This window comes from Pantherophis guttatus, chromosome 7 (assembly GCF_059756535.1).
Source record: "Pantherophis guttatus breed Tessera chromosome 7, ASM5975653v1, whole genome shotgun sequence".
Classification (NCBI taxonomy): domain Eukaryota; kingdom Metazoa; phylum Chordata; class Lepidosauria; order Squamata; family Colubridae; genus Pantherophis; species Pantherophis guttatus.
The window spans coordinates 57,866,215-57,893,398 of record NC_142069.1 but is presented as its reverse complement, the minus strand read 5'-3'; the positions used below and the strand labels follow the sequence as shown (position 1 = coordinate 57,893,398).

The following is a 27,184-nucleotide window of genomic DNA, read 5'->3' as shown; positions in this document are numbered from 1 at the left end:
GTGCCAGGAGGGGGGGGCGGGGGTCCCACTGGAATTTGGCAAATGGGCCGTTTCTGGCCTCTGGAGGACCTCTGGGGGGGGTGAGGAAGGCCATTTTCACCCTCCTGAGACTCCTAGAAAGGCTCTGGAGCCAGGTGAGAGAGAAAATCGGGCCTTCCCCACCACCCCCGAGACCTTCTGAAGGCAGGAAACAGCCTGTTTCCCTACTTCTGGTGGGCCCAGAAGGCCCGAAAATCAGCTGGCTGGCACGCGCATGCATGCCAGAACTGAGCTCGTGTGCCCACTGATATGGCCACAGGTGGCACGCATGCCATAAGTTCGCCATCACGGGCCTACAGTCTTTTTGGATATGATGCAACAAGCTTTGTACACGTGGATTGGGGGATTTTCTGCCATTCTTCCTTGCAAACCCTCTCAAACTCAATCAGGTTAGATGGCAACCATCAGTGGACAGCCATTTTCAGGTCCCTCCAGAGATGTTCAATAGGGTTCAAATCAGGGCTCTGTCTGGGCCACTCCAGGACATTCACAGAGTTGTCCCTAAGCCATTCCTGTGTTGTCTTGGCTGTGTGCTTAGGATCCCTGTCATGTTGGAAAGTGAACCTTTGGCCCGGTCTGAGATCCTGAACGTTGTGGAACAGGTTTTCATTGAGGATATCCCTGTACTTTACTCCATTCAGATTTCCCTCAACTATAACCATTCTCCCAGTCTCTGCTGCTGAAAAACACCCCCACAGCATGATGCTGCCCTGCACCATGCTTCAGTGTTGGGAGGATATTGAGCAGGTGATGAGCAGTGCCTGGTTTCCTCCAGACATAATGTTTAGAATTGAGGCCAAACAGTTCAATCTTGGTTCATCAGACCAGAGAATCTTGTTTCTCACAATCTGAGAGTTCTTCAGGTGCTTTTTTGCAAATTCCAAGTGGGGTTTCATGTGTTTTGCACTGAGGAGAGGCTTCTGTCTAGCCACTCTGCCATAAAGCCCAGATCGGTGGAAGGCTGCAGTGTTGCCCTTCTGAAATTCTGTCTCACTTCCGTACAGGATCTCTAGAGCTCAGCCAGAGTGACCATTGGGTTCTTGGTCACCTGTCTTACTAAGGCTCTTCTTCTCCAACTGCTCAGGTAGACCAGGTGACTAGCTCTTGGAAGAGTCCTGGTTGTGCCAAACTTCTTCCGTTTGAGAATTATGAAGGCCACTGTGCTTTTAGGACTCTTCAGTGCAGCAGAAATTTTATTGTACCTTTCCCCAGATCTGTGCCTTGCTATAATCGTGTCTCTGAACTCTGCAGGCAGTTCCTTTGACCTCATGGCTTTTGCTCTGCTATAGTATGCATTGTCAGTTGTGAGGCCTTTTATAATGTGTGTGTGCCTTTCCAAATCGTGTCCAATCAATTTAATTTACCACAGGTTGATTCCAATCAAGGTGTAGAAACCTGTCAGCGAGGATCAAGAGAAATGGGAGGCACATGAGCTAAATTTCAAATGTTGTTGCAAAGGATCTGAATACTTATACCAATGAGATATTTTATTTTTTTCTTTTTAATAAATTTACAGGCATTTCTAAAATTCTGTTTTCACTTTGTCATTATGGGGTACAAGATATAGATTAATGAGAAAAAAATGAATTTCAACAACTGTGGAATCAGGCTGAATATATATACACACAGAAACACATACATATACATAGTCAATCAGATTAATTTTGTAGTTATTGTTCAGCATGTTACTTTTCCTTTCCATGCAGCTAAAATAACCTTCTAATAAAAATGTTATTTGATATTTTTGTCTTTATTTTCCCTTAAAAAAAGCAAGGTTTTTATAACTTGAAATATTTGACCACCAATATTACACATGCTGTTCCATTATATACTAGAATGGTTTTGAAAAATCTATACATTGTTGCAGTAATCATAATCAATATCTAGACAGAAATCAAGAAAATCTATTAATGAACTTTGTAAATTAATATTTGGATCAGAAACAACATCTGGGATCAATTTTAAGAATGTTAATTGTGCGGAACCTGTATTTCCTCCTACTATTTATTAAGCATGTGATATCATATAGGGAAGTATTTGCATTTTTGTTTTAATTGTTTTGTCCAATACACTATTCAACAGTGTGGCATATCTCTAATTTCTAATATTTTTGTCATGCCTTTCACTAGCTATTTTGTGCAAATATTGATATCTTTGTTTTTCAGAAGACTTTAAAAACAAGAAGCATTATTCTAATTCAATCCTATGTATGTTTATCAAGAAGCTAATTTTTCTAGTAGGGTTTACTTCCATGTAAATAGTCTGGGATTCATTACTTTGCTTATCAGCCGAAAAGTATCTGCACTCCAGCTCCAAGCCAGAAATAGAAAATTAATCTAGCAAAAAAACAACAACAACAAAAAAACCAGTTTATGAATTAAAGTTTATGCTCTTGGTCTTTCAATTATTTTTTATCTGAATAAAAAATATATGGTAGAAAGTGTTATCACAGGTTCCCAGATTTAAAAAAGCTTAGTTACATGATTGTATTATTATTTTTTGACAGTTTCAGAATCAGTATCAGATAAGTACCCTGTTTTCCCCAAAATAAGACATCCCCTGATAATAAGCCCAATCGGGTTTTTGAGTGCATGGCAATAAGGTCAAGCGCTTATTTCAGGGTTCAGAAAATATAAGACAGGGTCTTATTTTCGAGGAAACCCGGTATCAGAATAGAAAAAGAATAAAAGGAGTAAGTGGTTTTAAGTATTCAGCAGATGGGTGAACAGAGAAGGATGTGAAATTCCACATCCATCAGTCAACATCTAATGTTCTTTGTTGTTCATCTTTTGAACAAAAGACGATATAAACAGCTTTTTTATGCTCTGCCCTGTAACTTCCTTGACAATGCCCAGTCTGTTTTCTTGTGTAAGGCAAACACTTTTGTATTAAAAAAAGCAGAACAAAAACATCACCAGCATTAGAAGTAGGCTACTATCCGATTTTAAACTAAACACACACCACATTCAACCGTACGTTGGTGTTGTTTACGATTTACAAAGGAGGTGGCAGTTTTAAGTTGCAATGACACTCGACAACCAAAGCCACAGATTTTTAACAGCATCCCGGCATTGCTTAGACTGCTTTTTCTGGACGCGGATTCAGTGGACCTTTGAAAGATGCGGTTAAATCGGACGCTCGGTTAAAAGCATCTTCCAATACAGTATTCCAAAAAGCAATTAGTCTCTCCCCACGACAACTAGTAACCACTACTGCAATTGAATAAATTATCTCTCCTCTTTTTTATTTATTCTACATTTTTAAAACCAAAAGCTGTCCAAACGACACTTCGGGGACAGGGGAGGCAAAAAGCAGGAAGGGGAAACTGCGAGAAAGCGGCGACGACGAAACCAATACAGTACACACTCTTTCTCTCGAAACCTTAAACGTCTTTCTGGACAGCACAGTAGAAAAATACAGAATTGCTCTGATCAAAGCTAGGAACTAGTGCGGGAGCAAAGGATAGAGTGTACGAACGGAGATTCCTCCCTGGTCTATTTTCCGAGCCCCACAGAACAGCCCCGGGGATGGCAGAGAGGACAGAGAGGCATCAAATGCCGAAGGGAGATGTCACTCACCGACTCCGTATTTCTCGTGCTCTGTAGGAATCCACATGAGTGTGCCTTTTGGTCCTCTTTTTGCAAACAATACCAGAAACAGCTGCAGATCCTCTCCAGCTCAAAAAAACAGCAGCAACTGCTGCCGTTGCCAATAACTCTCTCCTCCTCGCCCAGCGGCCAGCGGTAATACAGGCGTGATTGCTTTTGCGCGCGGCTCAGCTTCGCTCCGCAGCCTTCAGCGGAGAAGTCATTGTTCTGATTGACTAAACCAGCTCGAGCTCTGAGACAGTGACAGCGAGCTCCGTCTCCACCCCACCGAATCTTCAGGGCCCCTCTGCATGCTGGGAAACGGAGTATTTTGCTCACCAGCCACCCCGAAAGACACGCCTATCCTTCTTGCAGCTCTTCTTCGCGGAGCCCGCTGGTGAACCAAAAGACGGCCGCTCCCGACATACTTTGGGCCAGGGAAGAAGGAGGAGTTCGGGGAAGGGAGACGCCTTACCGCTTCCTATTGGTATAGGCGCCAATCCAAGGCTGGAAGGCGGCGCTTTGGGGAGAAATTGCTGTACCTACATCCCTGACGGGATGGCTTGTTCGCGGGACTGGGCGGCTGAGGAGGGGAAGGGTAAGTCGGATATCTTCTTCCCGGCGCTTTTCCCTGTTAAGGGGAAGAAGCGTGCCTCGAGTGTCAAGATTCCCGGGACTCTGTTTAGAAGCTCAAAAATGAGACGCTGGGCAAAGATGGAGGACGGAGTTAAAGGCTTAAAAGAGAATCTGGTTCGTTTTCCGCAAGGCAGCGAGAAGTCCTTCAGTCTATATGTAATTCCGTAAAAATGGCCCCTTGAAAGAAGCATGAAGGAATTGGGTTTCAATTTTTTAAATGTTATTAAAGGGCAGCGTGGCATTTTTGGGAGGAAGAACAGCCATTAAAAGTGGCTTGAAATGAGTCCTTGAGTTGAAACTTCCCACCCTTCGTTATTCCTGTAGATCATGAATACTGAAGGCCAAATATGGCTTTTTCGGGCTCGTACCTTGACATGCATATTTTCCAAAGAGACAAACCGGGACAGGAAGTTCATTTTATTACAATTTATCAGAATATTCAGACAAAAGGGATTCCTCTCTATTTATTTATTTATTTTATTTGTTTTAATTTGTATACCGCCCTTCTCCAACAGGACTCAGGGTGGTGAACAGCCAGAACAAAACAGAACATACAAAATTTAAAAAACAATTTTAAAATAATTAAATATTTTTGGCCGCAATTTAAAACAAACCCAATTAAAATCAATTTAAAATTAACCAAAACTATGGGGTCAAGCCAGCCCGGCTAGGTGAAATAAATAAGTTTTTAGGGCCCGACAAAAAGTCTGGAGGTCTGGTATTGTACGTATCTCTGGGGGGAGGTTGTTCCAGAGGGTGGGCACTGCCACAGAGAAGGCTCTCCCCCTAGGGGTCGCCAGCCGACACTGTTTGGCGGACGGCACCCTGAGGAGGCCCTCTCTGTGCGAGCGTACTGGCTGGTGGGAGGCTATTGGTGGCAGAAGGCGGTCTCGTAAATACCCCGGCCCTAAGCTATGGAGCGCTTTAAAGGTGGTCACCAACGCCTTGAAGCGCACCCGGAAGACCACCGGGAGCCATTGCAGCTCGCGCAGGAGAGGTGTCACGTGGGAGCACCCCATCGCTCCCATAATCCCCCGTGCGGCCGCATTCTGGACCAGCTGGAGCCTCCGGGTGTACCCCAAGGGGAGCCCCATGTAGAGAGCATTGCAGTAGTCCAGGCGGGAGGTGACGAGTGCCTGAGTGACCGTGCGTAGGGAGTCCCGATCTAGAAAGGGACGCAACTGGCGTATCAGGCGAACCTGATAAAAAGCCCCCCGGCCACGGCGGTCATATGCTCTTCTAAAGACAGCCGTGCATCCAGGAGGACGCCCAAGTTGCGAGCCCTCTCCGTGGGGGCCAATGATTCGCCCCCAATAGCCAGTGATGGCACCAGCTGGCTATATCGGGATGCCGGAAGCACACAGCCTGTTTCTCCCCATCCAGGCCCGCACAGCCTCCAGGCACTGGGATATCACTTCAAGGGCATCGTTGGGGTGGCTTGGGGTGGAGATGTACAGCTGGGTGTCGTCAACGTACTGATGGAACTCCATCCCGAAGCCACCGATGATCTCGCCCAGTGGCTTTACATAAATGTTGAACAGAAGGGGTGAGAGGACCGACCCTTGTGGCACCCCACAAGCAAGGCGCCTCGGGGTCGACCGCTGCTCCCATGTCAGCACAGATTGCGACCGGTCAGAGAGGTAGGAGGAGAACCACCGCAGAACGGTGCCCCCCACCCCCAGCCCCTTCAACCGGTGCAACATGATACCATGGTCGATGGTATCAAAAGCCGCTGAGAGATCTAACAGGACCAGGATAGAGGAGCAACCCCTATCCCGAGCCTTCCAGAGATCATCAACCAACGTGACCAATGCCGTTTCTGTGCTGTACCCAGGTCGGAAACTGGACTGGAGCGGGTCTAGATAGACAGCTTCATCCAGGTACCGGGGAAGCTGCTGCGCTACCACACTCTCAACAACCTTCGCAACGAAGCAAAGGTTGGAGACTGGACGATAGTTAGCCAAAACAGCTGGATCCAGAGGGGGCTTCTTGAGGAGGGGCCTCACAACCGCTGCTTTCAAAGCAGCCAGCAGGACCCTCTCACTCAGAGAAGCGTTAACAATCCTCTGGAGCCAGCCTCGTGTAACCTCCTGGGAAGCCAGTATCAACCAGGAGGGACACGGGTCCAATGAACATGTGGTCACGTTCAGCCGTCCCAGGATCTTGTCCATGTCCTTGGGAGCCACAGGATCGAACTCCTCCCAGATAACGCTCTCAAGACCTGCCTCAGTCATCCCGTCCGGACATACCCAGTCAGAGGCCGGCCCTTCCCGAATCTGAGCGATCTTGTCATGTAGATACTGCACAAAATCCTCAGCTCGACCCTGCAAGGGGTCATCCCGTGCTTCCAGATGGAGGAGGGAGAGGGTCACCCTAAATAGGGTGGCTGGGCGATTATCTGATGACATGATAAGAGCGGCAAAATAGCTGGATTTCGCCACTTTTATCGCCACTAGGTAGGTCTTAATATGAGACCTCACCAGTGTTCGGTCGGATTCGGAGCGGCTGGTCCTCCAACTGCTCTCTAGGCGTCTTTTCCAGCGCTTCATCTCCCTCAGATCCTCGGAGAACCAAGGAGCTAGGTGAGTTCAGTGCCGGGTCAGAGGCCGCAAAGGCACGATGCGGTCCAAGGCCCCGGTGGCCGTACTATCCCAGGCGGCCACCAGGTCTTCAGCCGAGTCATGAGCCAGAGTCTCAGGGAATGGCCCAAGCTCCATCTGGAACCTATCAGGATCCATCAGGCGCCTGGGACGAAACCACCTGGTCGGTCCTCCAGTCGAAGGAGTGAGTGGTCAGACCATGACAAGGGTTCAATGACTATATCCCCTGTATCAAGGCCACTCAATCACTGACCAGAGACAAAAACTAAGTCCAGAGTGTGTCCACCCGTGTGAGTGGGGTCATGAATTAACTGAGTAAGGTCCAAGGCCATCATGGAAGCCATGAACTCTCAAGCCACCTCAGACGTTTCGCCGATGGATGGCAGGTTGAAATCCCCCATGACTACAAGTCTGAGGGTATCAACCGCCACCTTGGCTATGACGTTGAGCAGCTCGGGCAGGGCCGTTGCCACGTGGCAGGGAGCCAGGTACGTGATCAACAAGCCCATCTGTACTCCACGGCCCCACTTCACAAAAAGGCACTCACATCTGGCTATCTGTGGAACAGTGGTCTCCCTCGGATCCAGACCTTCCTTTATGATAACTGCCACCCCCCCCGCCCCTACCCTGAGCCCTCGGCTGATGAAATGCACGAAGCCTGGTGGGCACATATCCACGAGGGGAACTCCCCCCTCCTGGCCCAACCAGGTCTCCGTAATGCCTGCTAGGGAATCCCAATCTTTAGCTTTTATCCTGTTTTATAGTTAACATAACAAAGAACTCTGAAAGAGGAAAATTGATTGGACAGGATAATAGCATACATGCTCATTAAAATGAGGTCTGAGGTCTGAAGGGTTATAAATTGTAAGGAAAAAGGTTGTTTAGAATTCACAAAAGAGATAAGCCAGATCCCAAGTTGTACTGACCAACTTTACTTATCTGGAGTTAGTCTCCAGCTTGTTCATCAGTTTAGAAATGTTAAAAGCTAATCTGAACATCACTTTAAAAGAGAGAAAATCAGATTAAAATCCACCACAGAGAAGGCCCTTCTTCTGGGTCCCACCAGATGTATCTCCCTCAGGGATGGGACCCACAGCATTCCCTGCCTCCCCGCTCTGATGGATTGAGTAGATGTGACTGGCAAGAGACAGACCCTCAGATAACCTGGTCCCAAGCCATGAAGGGCTTTAAAGGTGACAACCAGCACCTTGAATTGCACCTGGAAGCAAATCAGCAGCCAATGCAGCTCCTGCAGGAGAGGTGATACATGTGCACACTGGGGTCTGCACAAAACCATGCAGGCTGCTGCATTTTGCACCAACTGGAGCTTCCGGATGCTCTTGTAGGGCAGCCCCATGTAGAGCGTGTTGTAATAGTCAAGACGGGAAATAACTGAGGCATGAGTGACTGTTGGTACGGATTGCAGGTCCAGGAAAGGGCGTAACTGGCGCACAACTTGCACGAAGGCCCTCCTGGCTGCGACCTGCTCTGCAATATTTCTTCATATTTAATCTAACTACCTTTGGCTATAATTAAACCTTTTTCCTGCTACAGGGCTCCATGGGAATGTACAACACCAAAGGCTATCCAAGGAAATATTGATCATTTTCCCTTTTGCCAATTTCAAAGCAGATTTAAAGCAACGAGTTCTGCCTTTTGAGCTGATGTATTAATAGGCAGTGCTTCCTGCGTATTAAAAAAAAGAGTGACAACAGCATACCCAGTTCTTTGCTGGCCATCCAAAACATAACTACTGCCATCAATGAACAGTTCCAATTCAGCATTTTGTAAAGGTTGATCTGTCAAATCTGGTCTACTGGAATAGACCACATCAAGAACTTGCAAACAATCATGAGGAAAATCGTCAGATAAATCATCTGCAGGCATCAAAGAAGCTGGATTAAGTTTATTAACAGTCACAAGTCTGACATTTGGAGAGGCAGAAAAAATAGCTTGTTATTTTGTTAAACAGTTGGTGGTGAGCCAATGGCTGCATTTAATCTGTAAAAGCTCTTTAACTTCTTTAACTTCACTCTCACTTCTAAGTCCTTTCTAAAAGTGAGCTTCTCTGACTCAACAATTAGCAGTGCTATAGCAGCAGCAGCCCTCAGACAGGCTGGCCATCCAAGAGCGACACGATCTAATTGTTTAGAAAAATATGCCACAGGCCACTCCCAGCTGCCTAATTTCTGAGTTAAAACGCCAGTTGCGATCTCCTTTTCCCCTGTCTACTGAAAGGTAAAACAGTTTAACTTTGGCAAGCCTAAAGCTGGTGCGAATATTAAGGCTTGTTTAAGTTGATGAAATGCATGATCACATTGAGAGATCCACTTAAAATATCGCTATCTTCTCCTTTTGTGGCTTCATAAAGAGGTTTGGATAAAACACCAAAATTTGGGATCCAAATACAACAAAATCTTGCCATCCTCAAAAATTCCCTGAGTTGACGACAGGTTTTAGGGGGTGGAATTCTGCAGACAGCTTCAATACCTTGGGAGGTAAGCTGACACTGTCCTTGAGAGATTTTGAATCCCAAGTAGAAAACAGAAGTTTGAACTAACTGAGCCTTTGGTAAAGAAACTTTATAGCCACATTCACCCAGAAAATTTAAAAGACTAATAGTGTTTTGTTCACATTCTACCTCAGAGAGAGCTCCCAGTAATAAATCATCCACATATTGCAACATTGTGGTATTCGTTCCTGGTAGGGGGTCCATCTAAGTAAATCAGACCCAAGAGCTTCTCCAAAAATAGTTGGACTATTTTTAAATCCTTGGGGTGTAAAAGTCCAATATGTCTGAGTGCCCTGCATGTGTTCATTTTCAGACCATTGAAAAGCAAACAATTTCTGGCTATCCACTTGAAGAGGAATACAAAAGAAAGCATCCTTTAAATCCAATACAGTGAACCATGCAAAATCAGGTGAAATCAGAGACATCAGTATATAAGGGTTTGGCACAGTGGGGTGAATGGTTACTGTAAGTGAATTAATAAAAGCAGAGATCAATAACCAAACAAAAGGATCCATCAGGCTTTTTATCAGGTAGGATGGGACTATTATAAGCGGACTTCCCCTTTTTGAGAAGACCATACTCAATAATTGGCTTCAATCCTGCCTTAGCCTCCTGAGATACTATTTAATGTGCATAGGTTCAGCCTACAGTTTCAGAGTAATCTCCATAGGAATATATTTTGCTTGCCCTGGGAAACCTGATGCCTACACCCATGGCTTAACTGCATGTAAGATAGATTTCCTTGGATGTGGAGGCTCTTATATATAAATAGTTTCCAAGAGAGGCAAAACAAGTTTCCAGGATTCATGTTTAGGTAGAAACATAGTGACTTTCCCTTGGTCAAAAGAAATAGTGGCTTGTAATTTTGAAAGTCACGTCCCAAACGAGGAATAGGACAGTCAGGCATGTACAAAAAGCTATATATCAACTTTTTCCTTCCAACTGCCATTTCCAAGGGTTGTAAAAAGGAGTTACGTTGGGCTTGTCCAGAAGTTCCAAAAACTGATATAGCTCCTGATTTAGGAGTAAGTGTGTAATGCCAGTGTCCACAAGAAAAGAAACATGTTTGCCTCCCACTGTAACAGGTACCAAGGCCCAGGAGACGCTAGGTCGTGTGAAGACCCTGCCCCTGGCTGCCTCTTTCTTGTTCTCCCAGCATAAGAAGATTCGGTGTTCTGGTTATCTCCAGATGGAACAAATTTATGTTTTGCATACAGTGGGCATGTACCATTTATCCCACACCGCATAGTATTCTGAATGCTGTTTTCCTTTTAGTTCTAAAGTTAATTTCTTCATTTCAGCACATTTGAATATTTTTTGAATAATTAATCCCTCTGGTGGTACATTATTTCCTTTCCAATGTTGCACATAAGCAATTCTTGCTGCTGTAAGTATGTGTAAAATCAGATACCTTTTTTTTGTGTGTGTGTTTAGTTTTTAGTATGCCCAGGAGAAATGTTTCTCGAATTAGTTCGATTTTACTGTTGATTAGTTCTTGTAACCAATGTTGTATTTTGCTCCAATACCTCTTCGCCTCGGGACATAGCCACCACATATGAAAGAAGGTACCTTGGTGGTGGTTACACTTCCAGTACTTGGGGCTTAAATTTGGATATATCTTCGCCAATCTTGCAGGCGCTAGATGCCATCGATATAGCATTTTATATTGATTTTCCTTGTATGCTACCGATTTTGTTAATTTGTAATTTTTATTACAAATAAATTCCCATTCATCTAAATTTATATTATGTCCTATATTTTTGGTTCTTTTACCAAAAGATATCATTGGTTCTTTTATCACCTCTCCGCGCTATCGAATTCTAATAAATAATTATATAGTCTAGATATTGATTTTCTTTCTGGACCCATCAACAACTTATCTAATTCATTTAATTCTACCTCAATGCCAAATTCTTCCATATCTTTCTTATATCTGGACTGTATTTGTAAATATGGCCACCAATCGATAGATATTCCCTGATCTTTTAAAGCCTGATTGCTTTTAAGTTTTCCATGATTATCTAAAATTTCTTTATATCTAACCATTTTACTAATTTATACTGTATTGGGATAGATCATGGCTTCCATAGTTGATAACCAGCTCGGAATTTTCATATACTGCTTCCTCCTTACTTCTTCCCATACTCAAATTAGTGCTTCTCTAATCTTATGTCTAAAGAAATATATTTGTGTCTTTTTCTTTTTATCCCACATAAAAGCATGCTACCCTCTTTGTAGGCCATGTCCTTCCAAGGTTAAAATTCTTTTATCTCTTAAGTTAACCCATTCTCTTATCCAGACTAGAGTGGCAGCTTTATGGTATATTTCTCATGCCGGAAGACCAAAACCACCCCTACTTCTGCTATACTGTAACAATCGCAATTTTATCCTTGCTTTTTTCCCAGCCCAGACAAATTTAGTGGTAATTTTATTAAGTTCTGCAAAAAAAAAAAAAAAAATCTAATGGAATAGGTATCATTTGAAATGATTCAAATGCATCATTGTAAGCCGCCCTGAGTCTCCGGAGAAGGGCGGCATATAAATTAAAGCAAATATGTTTTTCTTTTAGCCAGGTTTTTCCTATGTAGCCAAGATTTTTCTACAGCCCTAGCTGTAGAATATATATATATCTGTCTTCTTAAGTTTTCGCGGGTGTGTATATGTTGTAAGGCCTGCCAGAATTCTTCCTTCTTTGCAGAGGGTGGCTAGAAATAGGGAGAGAGAGAGGATCAAGCCAGAAGACAGGCTGAGATCTCAACTAACAATCAAGGGTGCTGTGATGCCTACCAGAATCCTTTCCCCTCTACAGCAGACAGATAATAACAGAGAACCTGAGAAAGTTAGGCCTGTAACTCGCAGCCAAACAGCCGGGATGAGGAAGCAGGAAGAAAAACTGCTGTCCTCCAATCACAACATAGAGTTACAGACTAATCAGCATACGTCAGCAGCAGCAAACATAGAAAAGCGACAGCTCCGACAACACACCCACAGCTTTTAAACTAGATAAGAGCCTGAAGATGACAGGGTTGTGAGCCTGTCGAAACGTTGCTATAAGAAAGACTTTTAAAGTTACTGGTAGGATTTTAGCTAAGATTTTAAAGGACCTTGCAGAGTGCTCTGTAATGATTTTTAGAAGATTTTAAGCTAGGATTTTAAGTTAATACAGTTAATATCTCGGGTTTCTTCCCGTGTAATGGCAAACATATCCCTAGAAGGGTAGCAGCGACGTTTCGACAAAATAACATTTGCCATCTTCTGGCTGAAGTTCTTGGTTTGGTTCTTATGGGCAAACTGTGTGATTGTAACTGACGTTTTTCTATGAAAAGATATATTTTATATATATATATATATATATTTATGATATATTTTTATTACGGTTTTCTTTTTCAAAATTCCAATACATAATCGAACTGACTGTCATTTTCCCAAAAAACAAAGGTGTATTCTGATTGGTCGACAGTGTTGTTGTATTGTGATTGGCTGATAATGTAGCTGTATTTTGATTGGGTGGGAGCGATGTTGTTTGGTTGTGGGTTACTGGGTAAGTTATGCTGGAAATGGTGGCAACACAGGCATTGTGATGAATCTTTGATCTATGGTTTATATTTTGTGTTAAGATTCGTCTGTCTATGAGAGCAGGTTTCCAAATAGTAGGCAGACAGGAAGTGTCATCACTTTATTTATACAATATGGTCTTTTCTCTATTTCAATGGCCTCTGATTATTCTGCCATTGAGATGTTCTATTTTTGCAACTGTTTTTGTGTTATTAAAATTAATATTATGTCCTGTGGCATTTATGTGTTGTACTAATGATGATGTGTGTTCTTTCTTTTGTACTGAATTTTTATGTTCCTCAATGCGCACACTCATTCTTCTGTTGGTCTGTCCAATATATGTTGGGGGCAGGAAGCACAGGGGATTTCGTATATGCCTTGATCTTCTAATTCTATTTTGTCTTTAGGGTTTCTCAGAATAGACGATATCTTTCTATCTGTGCAAAATATGGTTTTGATGTTGTGTCTATGTAGTATTTTGCTAATTTTATCTGTTGTTCCTTTTATATAGGGCAAGATGGCCTTCCCATTGTTTTGTTCCTCTTGTTGATTTCTCTTCTGTTTGGGTGTTACATGCTGGATCATACTGATGATTTTGTTTCTACAGAACCCATTTGATGTCAGTACGTTAGTTAATGTATGTAATTCTGTTTGTAAATGTGCTTCATCAGCCAGACGTTTAGTTCTTGTGGTTAATGTTTTGGCAACAGAGTTTATTTGTGCTGGATGGTGATGTGATTTAGCGTTGAGATAGCGGTTTGTATGTGTCTTCTTTTGATAGATGGTATGTCCTAAGGTGCCATCAGATTTTTTATAAATTAATACATCAAGGAAAGGCAACTGATTTTCTGATTCTATCTCCATGGTGAACTTTATTTTGGGATGGAGGCTGTTCAAATATACTAAGAAGTTTTCCAGTTTATCTCTTCCATGCGGCCAGATCACAAAAGTGTCATCAACATATCTAAGCCACAATTTTGGCTTGTTAACAGTTTTTTCTAAGGCATTGGTTTCGAATTCTTCCATGAAAAGATTAGCGATAACCGGTGATAAAGGTGATCCCATTGATGCACCTATTTGTTTGTATCTCTGTCCTCTGTGTATGAAATATGTGTTGGATAAACAATGTTCTGTTAAATCTGTGATATGTTTCAGTAGTTGATATTGTTTTTAATTGATGACAGGGCTTCTTTGACAGGTATTTGCGTGAATAGTGATACAACATCGAAGCTTACAAGTAAGTCATTTTCTTTTATGTGTTGCTTTTTCATTATTTGTATGAAATGGTATGAGTTCTCCAAATGGCAAGCTGTTTTATTTTGTCCCATAATATGGGGTGAATGATATTGCTTATCTTCAAGTATAAAGTTAATAGATCTTTGTTTAAACAATTATCCCCAGAGAAAAATCATCAAAATGTCCAAAACTGTATGGCCTCCCAAAAATACACAAATAGTAGTAAGTTCCATAGGCTTACCGTTACAAAATCTAGCCAAATACCTAGCAAAACATCTACAACCTTGTGCAGAATCTGCTGCTTCATATGTACAGAACTCATACCATAACCCCCCCCTCAAAAAGAAAACCGCTTGTATATATTTTTCTATATATATATACATTTGGTCTGCGACCCGTCTCCAAATTTATTATGGGCGATTCAGAGCTCTCGTCAGATCTTGAACAGGCACAAAGTCCTCCCAAGGCCCAGTCTTCTAAACTTCCTCAAAGAAGGAGACAAAGAAGCGCTCCAAAACCACCTCCTGTTCTACTAAATCTTCTACATCTAAGTCTCACAAGTCATCTAATGCGGAGGATAAGGTCGCTAAGCGGAGACATGATGCCCTGGAGCGTCGTTTTGACCAGGTACAGCGCAAGGCTCAGGCCCATACTGCACCGGTTGCCCCTCCCACAGTGGCGCCCGCATCTCCTCATCCGTGGGACCCGCTACCAGCTCCGGCCTCTCTTCAAGGGGATTCGGCTGGGTTCATCGTTGTGCCACAAGTGAACGTTTTGCGTCAGCAGGCCGACTTGACTGCTTTACCTCCAACCGCAGCGACCGTTCCTCTGTCCCAGCCTCCCCCACCACGTCGTCTGCCAGAGGCCACCTTTACTCCTACGTCGGCAGGGCTCCGCCCGCCTGATGGTCCTCAACCTGGTTATTAAGATATTCAGGCTATGATCTGGGCTACTCTCTCCAGGATGATGGCGGCGGGTTTTCCTCATGGCATCCCACCCCAAGGGCCTCAAATCCAAGGTCCATCACAGGCCTGTACATCTCAAGCCTGTCACCCTGAAGCTTCCAGGCAGGTCGTCCATCATGCCGAGGTCGACCCCAGGGAATATTCCTTGCAGGAGTCGGCCCACAGTGATGACTCCCAATTTGAGTATGACGACGTCAGGGATATGGAGTTTTTGGACGACGAACATGAGTTGCCTGAGAAACCAACCTTTACGGGTCTGTTCTGGCCCTCTCTGTTCAAGGCCTTACTCCACAAGGCCATTGCTATCACACAGTTGGCCGCTTCCAAGGCTCTCCCTGAACGCCAGGATGATTCCAATCCCCATGACGCTCTTTTTGCCGTCCCACAGCCGGACCAGGAATTCATTCCTTGCCCGCAGCTCTTCTCTGAAGTGGTCCAGTGTCCCTGGTCTCAGCCCGGGGCTCTTGCGGCACTGAATGGCATCGACAAAAAGCTGTTCTGCTCGGCTCCCACCCTGCAATATCTGCTCGCACTATCAACAGTGGATGCTCCTATCGCCACCTTGACTTCCTCCGCGGTCCTGTTCACTGACATTGCGGATGGGTTACGATCCGAGGACAGAAGGGCCGAGCTCATATTTCGCAAAGCCCACCAGACGGCGGCCTGGGCTATACGGGCCGCCACGTCTGCCTCGTTCTTCAACAGGGCTTCACTCATCTGGCTTCGCCAGCTTCAGGAGCGGCTCCCACCTGACGATCGGCACCTTCACCAGGATGTTAACAAGTTGGTGGCTGCCACCGAATAGTCCGCCGATGCGGGCCTGGCAGCGGCCAAATTCGCCTCCCGCTTGCTGGCATCCACTGTCACCTCACGCCGCCTTTTGTGGCTCCGTAATTGGCGGGCTGATGTAAAGTCTAAATGGAGATTCGCCTCGGCTCCATATAAAGGTTCCCGGCTTTTCGGAGAGGCGCTGGACCCTATCCTCATAGAGGATAAGGACAAATGGAAAATCATGCCATCCTCTTATCACAGAGCAGATCGCCACTATTTTCCTTACAATCAGCGGCAGTCCTTTCGGTCCGAGCCCGGAACCAGCAGCTCTGCCACTTACCGGCCGTCATCTTTCTCCTATGATCGTCCCTCCGACCAGTCTGCCTTTCATGACCGTGCTAGACGTCAGCAGCCCGCCAAACGTCCATTTCGTGGCGCGGGTTCACGATCCTTCAGACGAGGGAAATGACTGCACCGAGCCCTACCCCATCGGCGGTCGTCTTGGTTACTTCTTTCATCAGTGGGCCCTTTCGACAACGGACGAATAGGTCCTCCAAACTATTCGTCTCAGTCTGACACTGGAGTTCTCCTCCTGCCCTCCCAATCGATTCATCCAATGTCCGGTCTCCACCAATCCCGAGAAGATGTGCCTGATGTCCATGGAAATTCAATATCTTCTGGACATTTGCGCTATAGAGCCGGTTCGCAGAGAACATCGTGGAACCGGTTTCTAATCTATATTTTTCCTCGTCCCAAAGAATTCCGGGGGCTGGAGGGGGATATTGGATCTAAAAGAGCTGAACAAACTGATCACTTACGATCAATTCAAAATGCAGTCCCTTCACTCGATCTTGGGCTGCATCAGGCGATCGGACATGATGACTTCTATCGACCTCAAGGAGGCCTACCTCCACATACCAGTCAGACCATCCCACGGGTGTTTTCTTCGTTTTTCCTACGCCAACCAGGACTTCCAGTACATGGCCATGCCGTTCGGCCTCTCGTCGGCACCCCAAAATTTTACGAAAATCCTAGCAGCAGTTGCCGCTTCTCTCCGGCTCATTCCCATCAGGGTCCTTTGCTACTTGGACGACATCCTTGTCCTCTCAGCCTCTCATTAGAGGGCCCTCAACGACCTGGAGGTTGTACGAGACACCTTGCAATGGCACGGGTTTTCTCTGAATTTGGAGAAAAACCACCTGCAGCCCACCACTCGTATTTTGCATCTTGGAACAATCATCGACTCGACTTCTGGTCACGTCTTCCTGGCACCGGAGCGTCGTCTGAGCATCGCAACTTCGATTTCGCAGGTTCGCTCCTCTCAGAAAGTTTCCGTCTTACAGCTGTCTCAACTGCTCGGGAAACTTATCTCGTGTATCAACATCGTTCCTTGGGCTTGTCTCCACTCCCGCCCCCTTCAATGGTACCTACTACCTTATCAGAAGTCTCTGGGCAGCAACTCCAGGGCACGAATCAGTCTTCCCAGTTCGATCAAATGGTCCCTCTGTTGGTGGACCTCCGCCGCAATTACGAGGGAGTGCCTGTTTCAGGAACTGCATAGAGTAACTGTGACCACGGATGCGAGCCTCCTGGGTTGGGGTGCCCATCTCTCTATCAGGATGACACAAGGCCGTTGGTCGACGACGGACCTACGACACGATATAAATTGGCTGGAGTTGCGTGGGATCCACCTGGCTCTGCGACACTTCCAGCCCGAGATAGAGGGACAACATGTGCTAGTCCTAACGGACAACACCACAGCCAAGGCACATGTCAATCGGGAGGGCGGCACTCACTCCAAACCTCTGTTGGACCAGGCCATATCCCTTCTTTCGTGGGCGGAGAAGCACATACTTTCTATCTCGGCGCAACACATCTCAGGGACGGACAACATCCAGGCGGACTGGCTGAGCCGTTCCCAGATCAATCATGCAGAGTGGCGCTTGGACCCGGGGATCTTCCGGGAACTATCGACCCGGTTTGGGGTTCCATTCTGGACTTGTTTGCGAGCCCCTGCAACGCACAGCTTCCTCGGTTTTTCTCCCGGTTTCCCAGTCCGACATCCGAGGGAACGGACGCTCTCCGCTGTCCCTGCCCCCCCCAGCCTGTTGTACGCCTTCCTGCCTCTTCCGCTCATCCCGAGAGTGGTGCGCAAGATCCTGTTGGAGGGTACGGAGGTCCTTCTCGTCATCCCGCACTGGCCGCGTCAGCCATGGTATGTGGATCTACTGGACCTGTCAGCCGTCCCTGGAGGATCCCCCAGGACCAGATATCTCTCAGCCAGGGGCCCATCCAACACCCGGAGCCGGGATGGCTCCAGTTGGCCGTCTGGCATTTGAGAGGACCCTCCTGAGGAAGGACAACCTGTCAGGGTGAGTTATTTCCACCATGCAAGCATCCCGCCGGGCTTCTACTACTCGAATATACGAAGCCACCTGGCGTGCTTTTCGACGCTGGTGCACCACAAATGCCATCGATCCTATCGGGGCCTCCGTATCTGTTCTACTCTAATTTCTTCAGGATGGTCTTGAGAAAGGCCTCACACCGAACACGCTCCGCCAGCAGGTGTCGGCCTTGAGCTCGGTCTTACCAGGCGCATCGGATTGTCCATTGTCGATGAACCTGAAGATTCAAACCTTCCTTCGAGGGGCTACTAATCTCCGCCCCCCGGTAGTCCACCGGTATCCCACATGGGATCTTGCTCTGGTCCTCCAGGCACTGATGTCACCGCCCTTTGAGCCCTTGCCTTCCGCCACTCTTTATTTCCTGACTCTGAAAGTCACGTTCCTCGTGGCGATTACCTTGGCCAGGAGAGTCTCTGAACTTGCGGCTCTATCCGTCCGTCCCGACCTCTGTATCTTCCACACGAACAGAGTGGTGCTTCGGATGGACCCTTCTTTTTTGCCAAAAATCAATTCGCTCTACCACCGTTCTCAAGAACTGATCCTGCCGGATTTTTGTCTGCAGCCCCAACATCACAGAGAGGTTATGTGGCATACCCTCGACATCTGGCGTTCACTCCGTTATTACATCAAACGGACTGCTCAGTTTCGAAAATCGGAGGCACTCTTCATCTCCTTTTTGCCTGCGTCAATGGGACACAAAGTTTCTTCAACAATTGGTCGCTGGCTCAAGGCATGTATCGCCACAGCTTACGCCCTTAGGAATAAAGCGCCGCCTGGGCGCATTCTGCCGCACTCAACTAGAAGCGCCTCAACGACGGCAGCTTGGGCCACACAGGCATCCATCCTAGACATTTGCCGTGCAGCATCCTGGACTTCACTTACCCCTTTCATACGACATTATAAGGTTGACTCCTTCGCCTCGGCTGAGGCGTCCTTTGGACGACGTGTCCTACAATCTGTTATCTCCGCTCCAGCCACCCAGGAGCACTCAGCCTCCCCCCCCCAGTCTAATACTTGCTTGGGTACATCCCACGCTCTTGGATTCTCCAAGCAGCGCGCCAGAGAATGGGACGTTGCTCGCCTGAACGTCCCTTCTGAGTGCGCTGCTGGAGAATCCAACCCACCCTGACCGGCTACTGCTCTGGGGTTCCGGATGTCTTTTGGACTTGTGCTTTTCTTTGTGAAAGAAACTGAGCCTCAGCCGGGTCCTGGGGGTCAACGATCTTCTTAAAGACATATACACTCAGTATCAGGCAAGCTGAGGGGAAACTACCCACGCTCTTGGATTCTCCAGCAGCACGCCCAGAAGGGACGTTCAGGCGAGCAGCGTCCCATTCTAAAGGCCTTTGAACTTCCTTTTATGCTTTTGCTAGCTTATCTCTAGCTCACAAAGGAAAGTAATTAACTAAGAAGCTACTTTACATCACATACAGGAAAAAGGGAATTGGAGGCTTCTTAGAAAAAATAAAATCAAGACTCTGTCCTGGGAAGGATGGATGGCTGCTTTGTTCCCTCCCAAATCTCTACCATTCAATGGCATTCTCTTTTTAAAAAAAGCACCTTTGAGGCAATGTGTCCAGTCAAAGACAAAAGAAAGGCCCTGAAAAAATTCCAGGGCCACCTGCCTATTCCTTACCTTTGACTGGAAACTATTGCTCTGAGGCAAAATTTCTGCTGGCTGGCCATTTGCCAAATAGAAGGCCAAATATGGCTTTTTCAGACTTGTGCCTCGGCATGCATATTTAGAGTCTGTGAAAGAGATAGGCCAGGGGTGTGTGGCCTGATGCCAGCGTAGTAACATCTCCAATGTCTCGCTCCGGCATAGTAAACTGAAAGCGATGAAGAACCTGAAATAGCACGGTAAAAGAAAAGCTGAGAAGAAGTTTAAAAGTGAGCAGAGAGCGTTCTGATTTTAAGGATTGGTTTGGATTGGGTCTCGGTTCCCGGAAACCCTGCAAACTCTCCAGGGGGCTCAACCGCCTGGAGGGGAATGGGGGAAGGGGATTGAGATAAACGCATAACTGGCAGTCTGAAGACATTAAAAAGGCGATAATGATAGTTTTAAGCCAAGGGGATCAGTCCTGCGGAGTTGCAGAGTTTGTAACACTCGAGGAGTAAGTAAAGTTTGGAATTACATCAAGCACTCCAATTGTGGTTGTTAAAACGCTCGGGGGGAAAAAAAAGAAAGGACGAAGACTTAAATAAGGAACTTTTGAAACTTTGCTCAGTAAATAAAATTCCTCTGACTGGATAAAAGTAGAAAGAAAAGATTAGGTGGAAGAAGGGAAGATAAATTGTTGAAATTTATTATTTATACAATGACTTGCAAGTAAAAATGGCGATAAAGTTAAAAGTGAAGGCGGATGATAGTATGTTGTAATAAGCTGATTGTGATTGGATACACAATCAGTGGATTGTGGATGCTGCCATCGGATGGTTGAACAGAAATATTACACGACTGGGGAATTAAAAACAAGATAAAAATTTCTTTTTTTGTAAAGATTGTGCTAAAAGTGGATGAAAGTGATTTGGAATCTCAGATTTTCTTTTTCCAATTTTTAAGCTGTCTCAGACTTTTTATACGAAATTGGAAAGCAGCACATGGTCCCTTGTTAGACCCTCTAAGCAAATAAAATTTGATTACTGACTATTGATTATTGATCATATGAGTATAAAATCTTCAGCCCAGATGACAACTGATATGGCACAAATAGTATTGGCTCTCAATTAAATTACTGAAAGATTAAATACAATGGATGAAGGTTTAAATAAAAGAATGGAGGAGGAAAAGAAAGAAAGAGCTGAACAATTGGAACAGATTAAAGCTCAAAATGTAGAAACATAAAAAATTTATGGGTGAGATTAATGATAATTTTGCAAAATATGCAGCAGAGACAGCTATGATAAAAGATGACATTGATCAATTGCAAATACATATTAAAAAAATGGATGGATAAATCGGGGATCTCGTTTATAAATATTGTCAAAAAGATAAGAGATTATGCCTATTGGAGGAAGGAGTAAGGAAAGCCAATCTGGTCTTCCGAAGAATTTCTGAACAAACTGTAGATAATATACGAAAGAGAGTACTGGACTGGCTAAACTCAATTGGAATGGACAAAATGATGACGGTGGAGGATTTAATAAGTGTCTTCAGAATTGGAATGAGACGTAATAAAGGAAAGAAGAGAAACGTTCTGATTAAATTTGCAAGTATAAACGATAAATTGAAAGTGATGTCAAAAATTAGAGAGGATGGAGATAAGATTCTTCAAATAGAAGGGGACAAGATAGAGGTTTACCAGGATATTTCTCGGGAGGAACGTATATGGAGGCACACTTTAAATCCAATTACAAAATTATTGAGAAATAAAGGCATTAAATATAATTGGAGATTCCCACAACAATTAAATTTTTTTTATAATTTTATAATTTTTATAATAGAAGAATGCATACTAATGATACTAAAATTGATCCTGTTGATTATTTGCATAAACTTGGGCTGATTGAGAAAGAAGATGATGTTATTAGTATGAAAGCTGAGTTGCTTCAGATGGGTGGATATGGAGTGAGGAAGGAATTAAATCTGGATAAGGAACAAGGAGGGCCCAGAACTTAAAGTTAAACCACAACGTAAAAGAAAGCCAACAAAAGAGCGGTTGGATTTTCAAAAAAAAAAAAGTAGAGAAAATGGAGGAGAAAATGTTGGTGAAGAAAGTGAGATGGAAGATCAACTCGGTTCTGGGCCTGACTCAAGTGATGGATCTGAGTGCGGAAAAGAAGTAATAGAGTAATAGAAAGAAGCATAAGAACAATGCCTGGAGCTAGAGATGGCTGGATTGACAGACACATTCCCTTTCCCCTATTTTTGGAAGACAAGGCGGCTGGAATTGAATGAAGGCGATGGGGGAAGAAGAAGAAAATTTTTTAAAAAAAATTTGTTATTGGTGGTGGGTTGGGGAAAGATTCACAGTAGGGAGAAGGAGGAAGAAATGGAAAATATTGAATATAATGATGGATGTGATTAAAATTATGTCATGGAATGTTAAAGGCACTGGGAATCAAATTAAAAGAAAACGCTTAGAATTAAAAATGGGAAGGGAGTCACCTGATACAATCTTTTTGCAAGAGACTCATCAAAAGTCTGAGGACTCAAATAAGTTGTATATAAAAGGAATACAGTTCTATGAGAAATCATTTGGAATCTCAAAATCGAGAGGGGTCGCAACTTTAATTTCAAGTAAGAGTTCAGTTTGAAAAATTAAAAAGTGTAGCGAACTCTGAAGGTAGATATTTGATAATTGTTGGTAATATTAACAAAGAAACTGTAACATTGGTTAATATTTACGCACCTAATGAAAAACAAAATGAATTCCTGATGAGAATATCAAAAATACTGTGGAAAGAAAGTAAGGGTAGACTGATTGTGACGGATAACTTCAATCTTATTTGAAGTAAATATGATACTACTAATGTAGCCCGGTATGGTGATAATGTTCAAATGAGTATATTAGATAATTGGACGATAGAAAATGGAATATTTGATACATGGCGGGAAATTAAAGGTCAAGAAAGGGTTTATACTTTCTATTCTAAAGTATATAATACATATTCAAGGATTGATTATATTATGGTGTCAAGAGATTTACTTAATAGAGTTGGAAAAGTTGATGTAGGGATATTTAAAGAATCAGATCATGCAAATGTAATTATGGAGTTGAATCTATATACTGAGAAAAAAGAGAATAATTGGAGGTATGATGCTAAATTGTATAAAAATGAAGAAGACAAAAGAATGATTGAAATTTGGGAGGAAAATTGGAAATGGAATGATAATGATGAAGTGAATTATAATGTGGTATGGGATACAATGAAGGCGATTTTTTGGGGTGAAAGTATAAAATTGTCATGTAAAAAGTATAAAGATTATAAAAAAATGGAAATGGAAGGGAAAAGAATACAAGAATTAGAAAATGAATTTTCAAGAACTAAAAATAAAAAAATTGGGGAAGAATTGAGACAATTAAAAGATAAGCAGATAATTGAAGATATTGAAGTTGTTAAAAAGAATTTAATGTATTTGAAAAGAGAATTTTTTGAATTTGGTAATAAGAACTCTAAATTATTGGCAAGGATGGCTAAAGATAAGAAATGTAGAAGAGAAATTGGAATATTAATAGATGAAAAAGGTAAAAGATGTAATAAGAAAAAAGATAAATGTAAGATTGTTAGAAATTTTTTTCAAAAGCTTTACTCTAAAAAGGAAATAGATAGTAAGAAATTGAAGGACTTTTTGAAAAAAATATGAACATAGAAAAATAGAAATGGAACATAAGGAAAAAATGGAGGGAAGTATAACCCAGCAAGAAATTATAGAAACGATCCAAAAATTAAAATTGGGGAAGGCACCAGGTGAGGATGGGTTGCCGGCAGAATTTTATAAGGAATTTAAAGGCATAATAGTGCCAAAATTAGAAAAATTGTATAACAAAATTTTGCATGGTGCGGATATTCCAGCGTCTTGGAATAGATCACTGATTTCTTTGATTCCCAAACCAGGAAAAGATTTAGAATTTGTAGAATCTTATAGACCTATTTCCCTAATAAATCAGGATGCAAAAATATTTACAGCTATTTTAGCGAATAGATTAAATAGCTTTATAGACAAATATATAAATGGTAATGAAGTAGGTTTTGTGAAAGGTAGATATATGTCAGACATAGTTAGGAGAGTTTTGAATATTATAAATATTGCAGAATATAATGATAGAATAGGAATATTAGCGTTGGATATATTTAAAGCATTTGATTCAATTCAATGGGAAACGATTATAGAATTGATTAAGTGTTATGGATTTGGAGATAAATTTACTCAAGTTATTTCAAAATTATATCAAAAGGGGGTTGCCAGAGTAAAAGTGAATGGGATTTTAACAAAATAGATAATTCTGGAAGCGGGTACAAGACAAGGGTGTCCTTTATCCCCAGTATTGATTTTACTAGCTATGGAGATCTTAGCAGTAAAAATAGAAGAAGACGAAGATATTATTGGATATAAAGGTGTTAAAATTAATTTGTATGCTGATGACACCCTGATTGTAATGAAAAATCCAGAAAAAGATATTGAAAAGATTAAGATGCACTTAGAGGAATTTAAAGAGTTTACTGGATTATCTATAAATTGGGCTAAATCAGAAATGTTATTAAATTGGGATATAAAAAAAAGGAAAAGAGAAATTTAAAAATCAATTCGGAATAAAAGTTAAAGAAAATATAAGATATTTAGGAATAATATTATCAACAAAGATAAATGAAATGAAAAAGTTGAATTATGACAAACTGATAAGAGAAATTGATGAGAAAATTGGGAAGTACAAGAAATTAAATTTCTCTTGGTTTGAGAGAGTGGCATTAAGTAAAATGATGTTATTACCGAAATTCAATTTTCTATTTGAAATGCTCCCAATATATATCACTGAAAAGGATATGGAATTATATCAAAAGAAAATCGACAAATTTTGTAATGGTGATAAAAGGTCTAGGATAGTTAAAAAATTATGGTATCAAAATCAAAAGGAAGGAGGTCTTGGGATACCTAAATTGATTAATTATTATAGATCCTTTCAAGTGAGGACTGTAGTTAAAATAATTGTTAGTCGAAACGAATTATGGGGAAAATTTGAGTTGGGAGAAATTGAAAAATGGGGAAGAATATATTTTATGGAGAATATAGCGGAAAAAATTAAAGTTAGAAATGATTTGTTAAATAGTTTGTTGAAAATTTGGAATAAATTTGACAGAAAATTGATTCCAGATAGATTACAATTGGAGAATTTGGAAGTTGGGGATTTTCCCATAAATTTAAATAGGGAGAGGAAACAGGTGTTAAAAGAAGAAAATCTGGAAGGAATAAAAGAATGGATAAATGTGGTAAGAGATGATTTAAAAAAAGAGGAAATATAAGAAAAGTGGAAATTGAATTGGTGGGAGAAGATACAGGTTAACAATTGGAATAAGAAATATAAGAATAAAACGAGGGCAGAAAGGTTAAAAACGGAATTTGAAGAAATAGTATCCCAATTAGGAATGGAAGAAATTGGAATTAAGAGATTGGTTAGTAAGGTATATAAAATTATTAATTTGGATAGTAATTTACAAATGGTGATGAAAGATAATTGGGTAAAAGATTTAGAAACAGATATTACAGAACAGGAATGGATTTTGAATTGGAATAGTAGAATAATGAGGACCTTATCAATAAGAATAAAGGAACATAGTTATAAAGTTATCTGGAAATGGTACCTGTTCCCAATAAGATTATATAAAATGAATAAAAGTGCTAGCAAGTTATGTTGGAGATGTAAAGTGGAGAATGGGACATACGAACACATGTGGTATGGATGTTGTAAAGTGAAGAATTTTTGGTTACGAATAGAAGAAGAATCTAGTAAAATAATTAAAAAGGTAAGGTTGGGAGTAGATACCATCCTCATATTAAAGTTGAATGACAAGGTGTTAACAATTGATGAAAGAGAGCTTGTAAGGATATTGGTCATTATGGGACGAATTGTGATTGCAAGATCCTGGAAATTGAATATTGAATACAAAATAAATGAATGGTTCAGAGAAGTTTGGAAAATTGCTCTTAATGATAAGTTAACGTGTGATATAAAATTCAAAAAAGGACTATTGAAAGAAAATATATTTTGGAGGATATGGCAACTATTTGTGAACTACGCAATCGGGAACTTGGAAGAAATAATGCCAGTGCCAATGCAAAGAGAATTTTGGAAGACCTGAAAATGAAGAAAAAATTCCTCTGTTTCTCCCTATTTTGTATTATACACTGGGTGTGGTTTTGTGTTTTGTCTTTAATTAAAAATTTAATAATAAATAAATAAAAAACTGCAGCAGATGCTTGGAAAGATCAATATGTGGAGGCAAAGAAACGGCTCTGCTAGAGAATATACTTTTTTCAGAAAGACATAAGTATTTTTCAAGGATTGGTATGATATGCACTTCTAAAAATCTTGCAAATAAAATTCTAAAAGTTGACATTTGATCTAAATCTTTTTCTGATCACAACCCAGTTCTTTTGGTACATAGAAAAAAGAGTTTGACTTATAGATGGAGATTAAATGAATCTATCTTGCAAAAGGAGACAATCAGAAAGGACTGTAAAAAGAAATTAAATGAATATTTTTATAATCTAGGTAAAGAGACAAATTTAATGACTCTTTGGGATGTTAGTAAAGCAGTTGTAAGGGGTTATTTTATAGAATATAATCACCTAGAGAAGAAAAAAATCCCAAGAAATATATTGGAAGAAATTAGACAGAAAGAAATTGAATTGCAAAAAACGGTTGAGAACCACTGCTCTGAGTGAATTGGGAAGGGCGGACTGGTTATGGGACTGGCAACAAGCCAGACAGCAAAAAGCTTCAAAGCTGCCACTCGAGAGCCCCATGGAGAACTTGAAGGAAGGTTTTGACCGTGCCGTCTGACTGGGGGAGGGACCACCCTGCAGGCCCAAGGAGAGGGGGAGGCCAGCTGAGCCTGTTGAACTGAGTCACCATAGACGGGAGCGCAGCCTCCTCCCTCCCACACCAGAAGGAAAGAAAGTCCCAGTGTACATCCATGGGTTCCCCCTCTGCCCAGCAAGCACACCAGCCTAAGCAGGACATCGCCCCCTCCCATCCCCAAATGAGAGATGAGGAAGTCCAACAGCACCCTGGGCAGGCTCACAGAGCCCCGCAATGGGAGGAGGGGCCACCGAGGGCTGAGCCACCCCGGTTCAGAGGGAAGTTCAATGGGGATCCAGACCAGGTAGCGCAGTTCCTTGACCCAGCTGAGATCTACATCGAGCGCTATGGACACC

At 42.7% G+C, this 27,184-nt stretch overlaps 2 protein-coding genes across 13 annotated transcripts in view; one reads left to right on the top strand and one right to left on the bottom strand.

Annotated features, from left to right (window-relative positions):
- DOCK4 (dedicator of cytokinesis 4) overlaps positions 1 to 4,072 on the bottom strand; it is a 627,777-nt gene extending 623,705 nt beyond the window's left edge. For 5 of the 11 annotated variants that reach the window (XR_015728984.1, XM_087874152.1, XM_087874160.1 and 2 more), the window contains exon 1: positions 3,618 to 4,047. Coding sequence is in view for 5 of the 11 variants with exons in the window: in XM_087874152.1 (XP_087730278.1) it covers positions 3,618 to 3,654 (37 nt within the window). In the remaining 6 variants the exon portion in view is untranslated. Of the gene's footprint in view, positions 1 to 3,617 lie in introns of all 11 variants that reach the window. The other 6 variants (XM_087874155.1, XM_087874159.1, XM_087874157.1 and 3 more) reach the window with 4 other exon arrangements.
- ZNF277 (zinc finger protein 277) overlaps positions 3,950 to 27,184 on the top strand; it is a 136,142-nt gene continuing 112,907 nt past the window's right edge. The window contains exons 1-2 of one of the 2 annotated variants that reach the window (XM_087874163.1): positions 4,109 to 4,224; positions 8,417 to 9,100. Coding sequence is in view for 1 of the 2 variants with exons in the window: in XM_034408857.3 (XP_034264748.1) it covers positions 4,185 to 4,224 (40 nt within the window). In the remaining variant the exon portion in view is untranslated. Of the gene's footprint in view, positions 4,225 to 8,416; positions 9,101 to 27,184 lie in introns of both variants that reach the window. The other variant, XM_034408857.3, reaches the window with a different exon arrangement.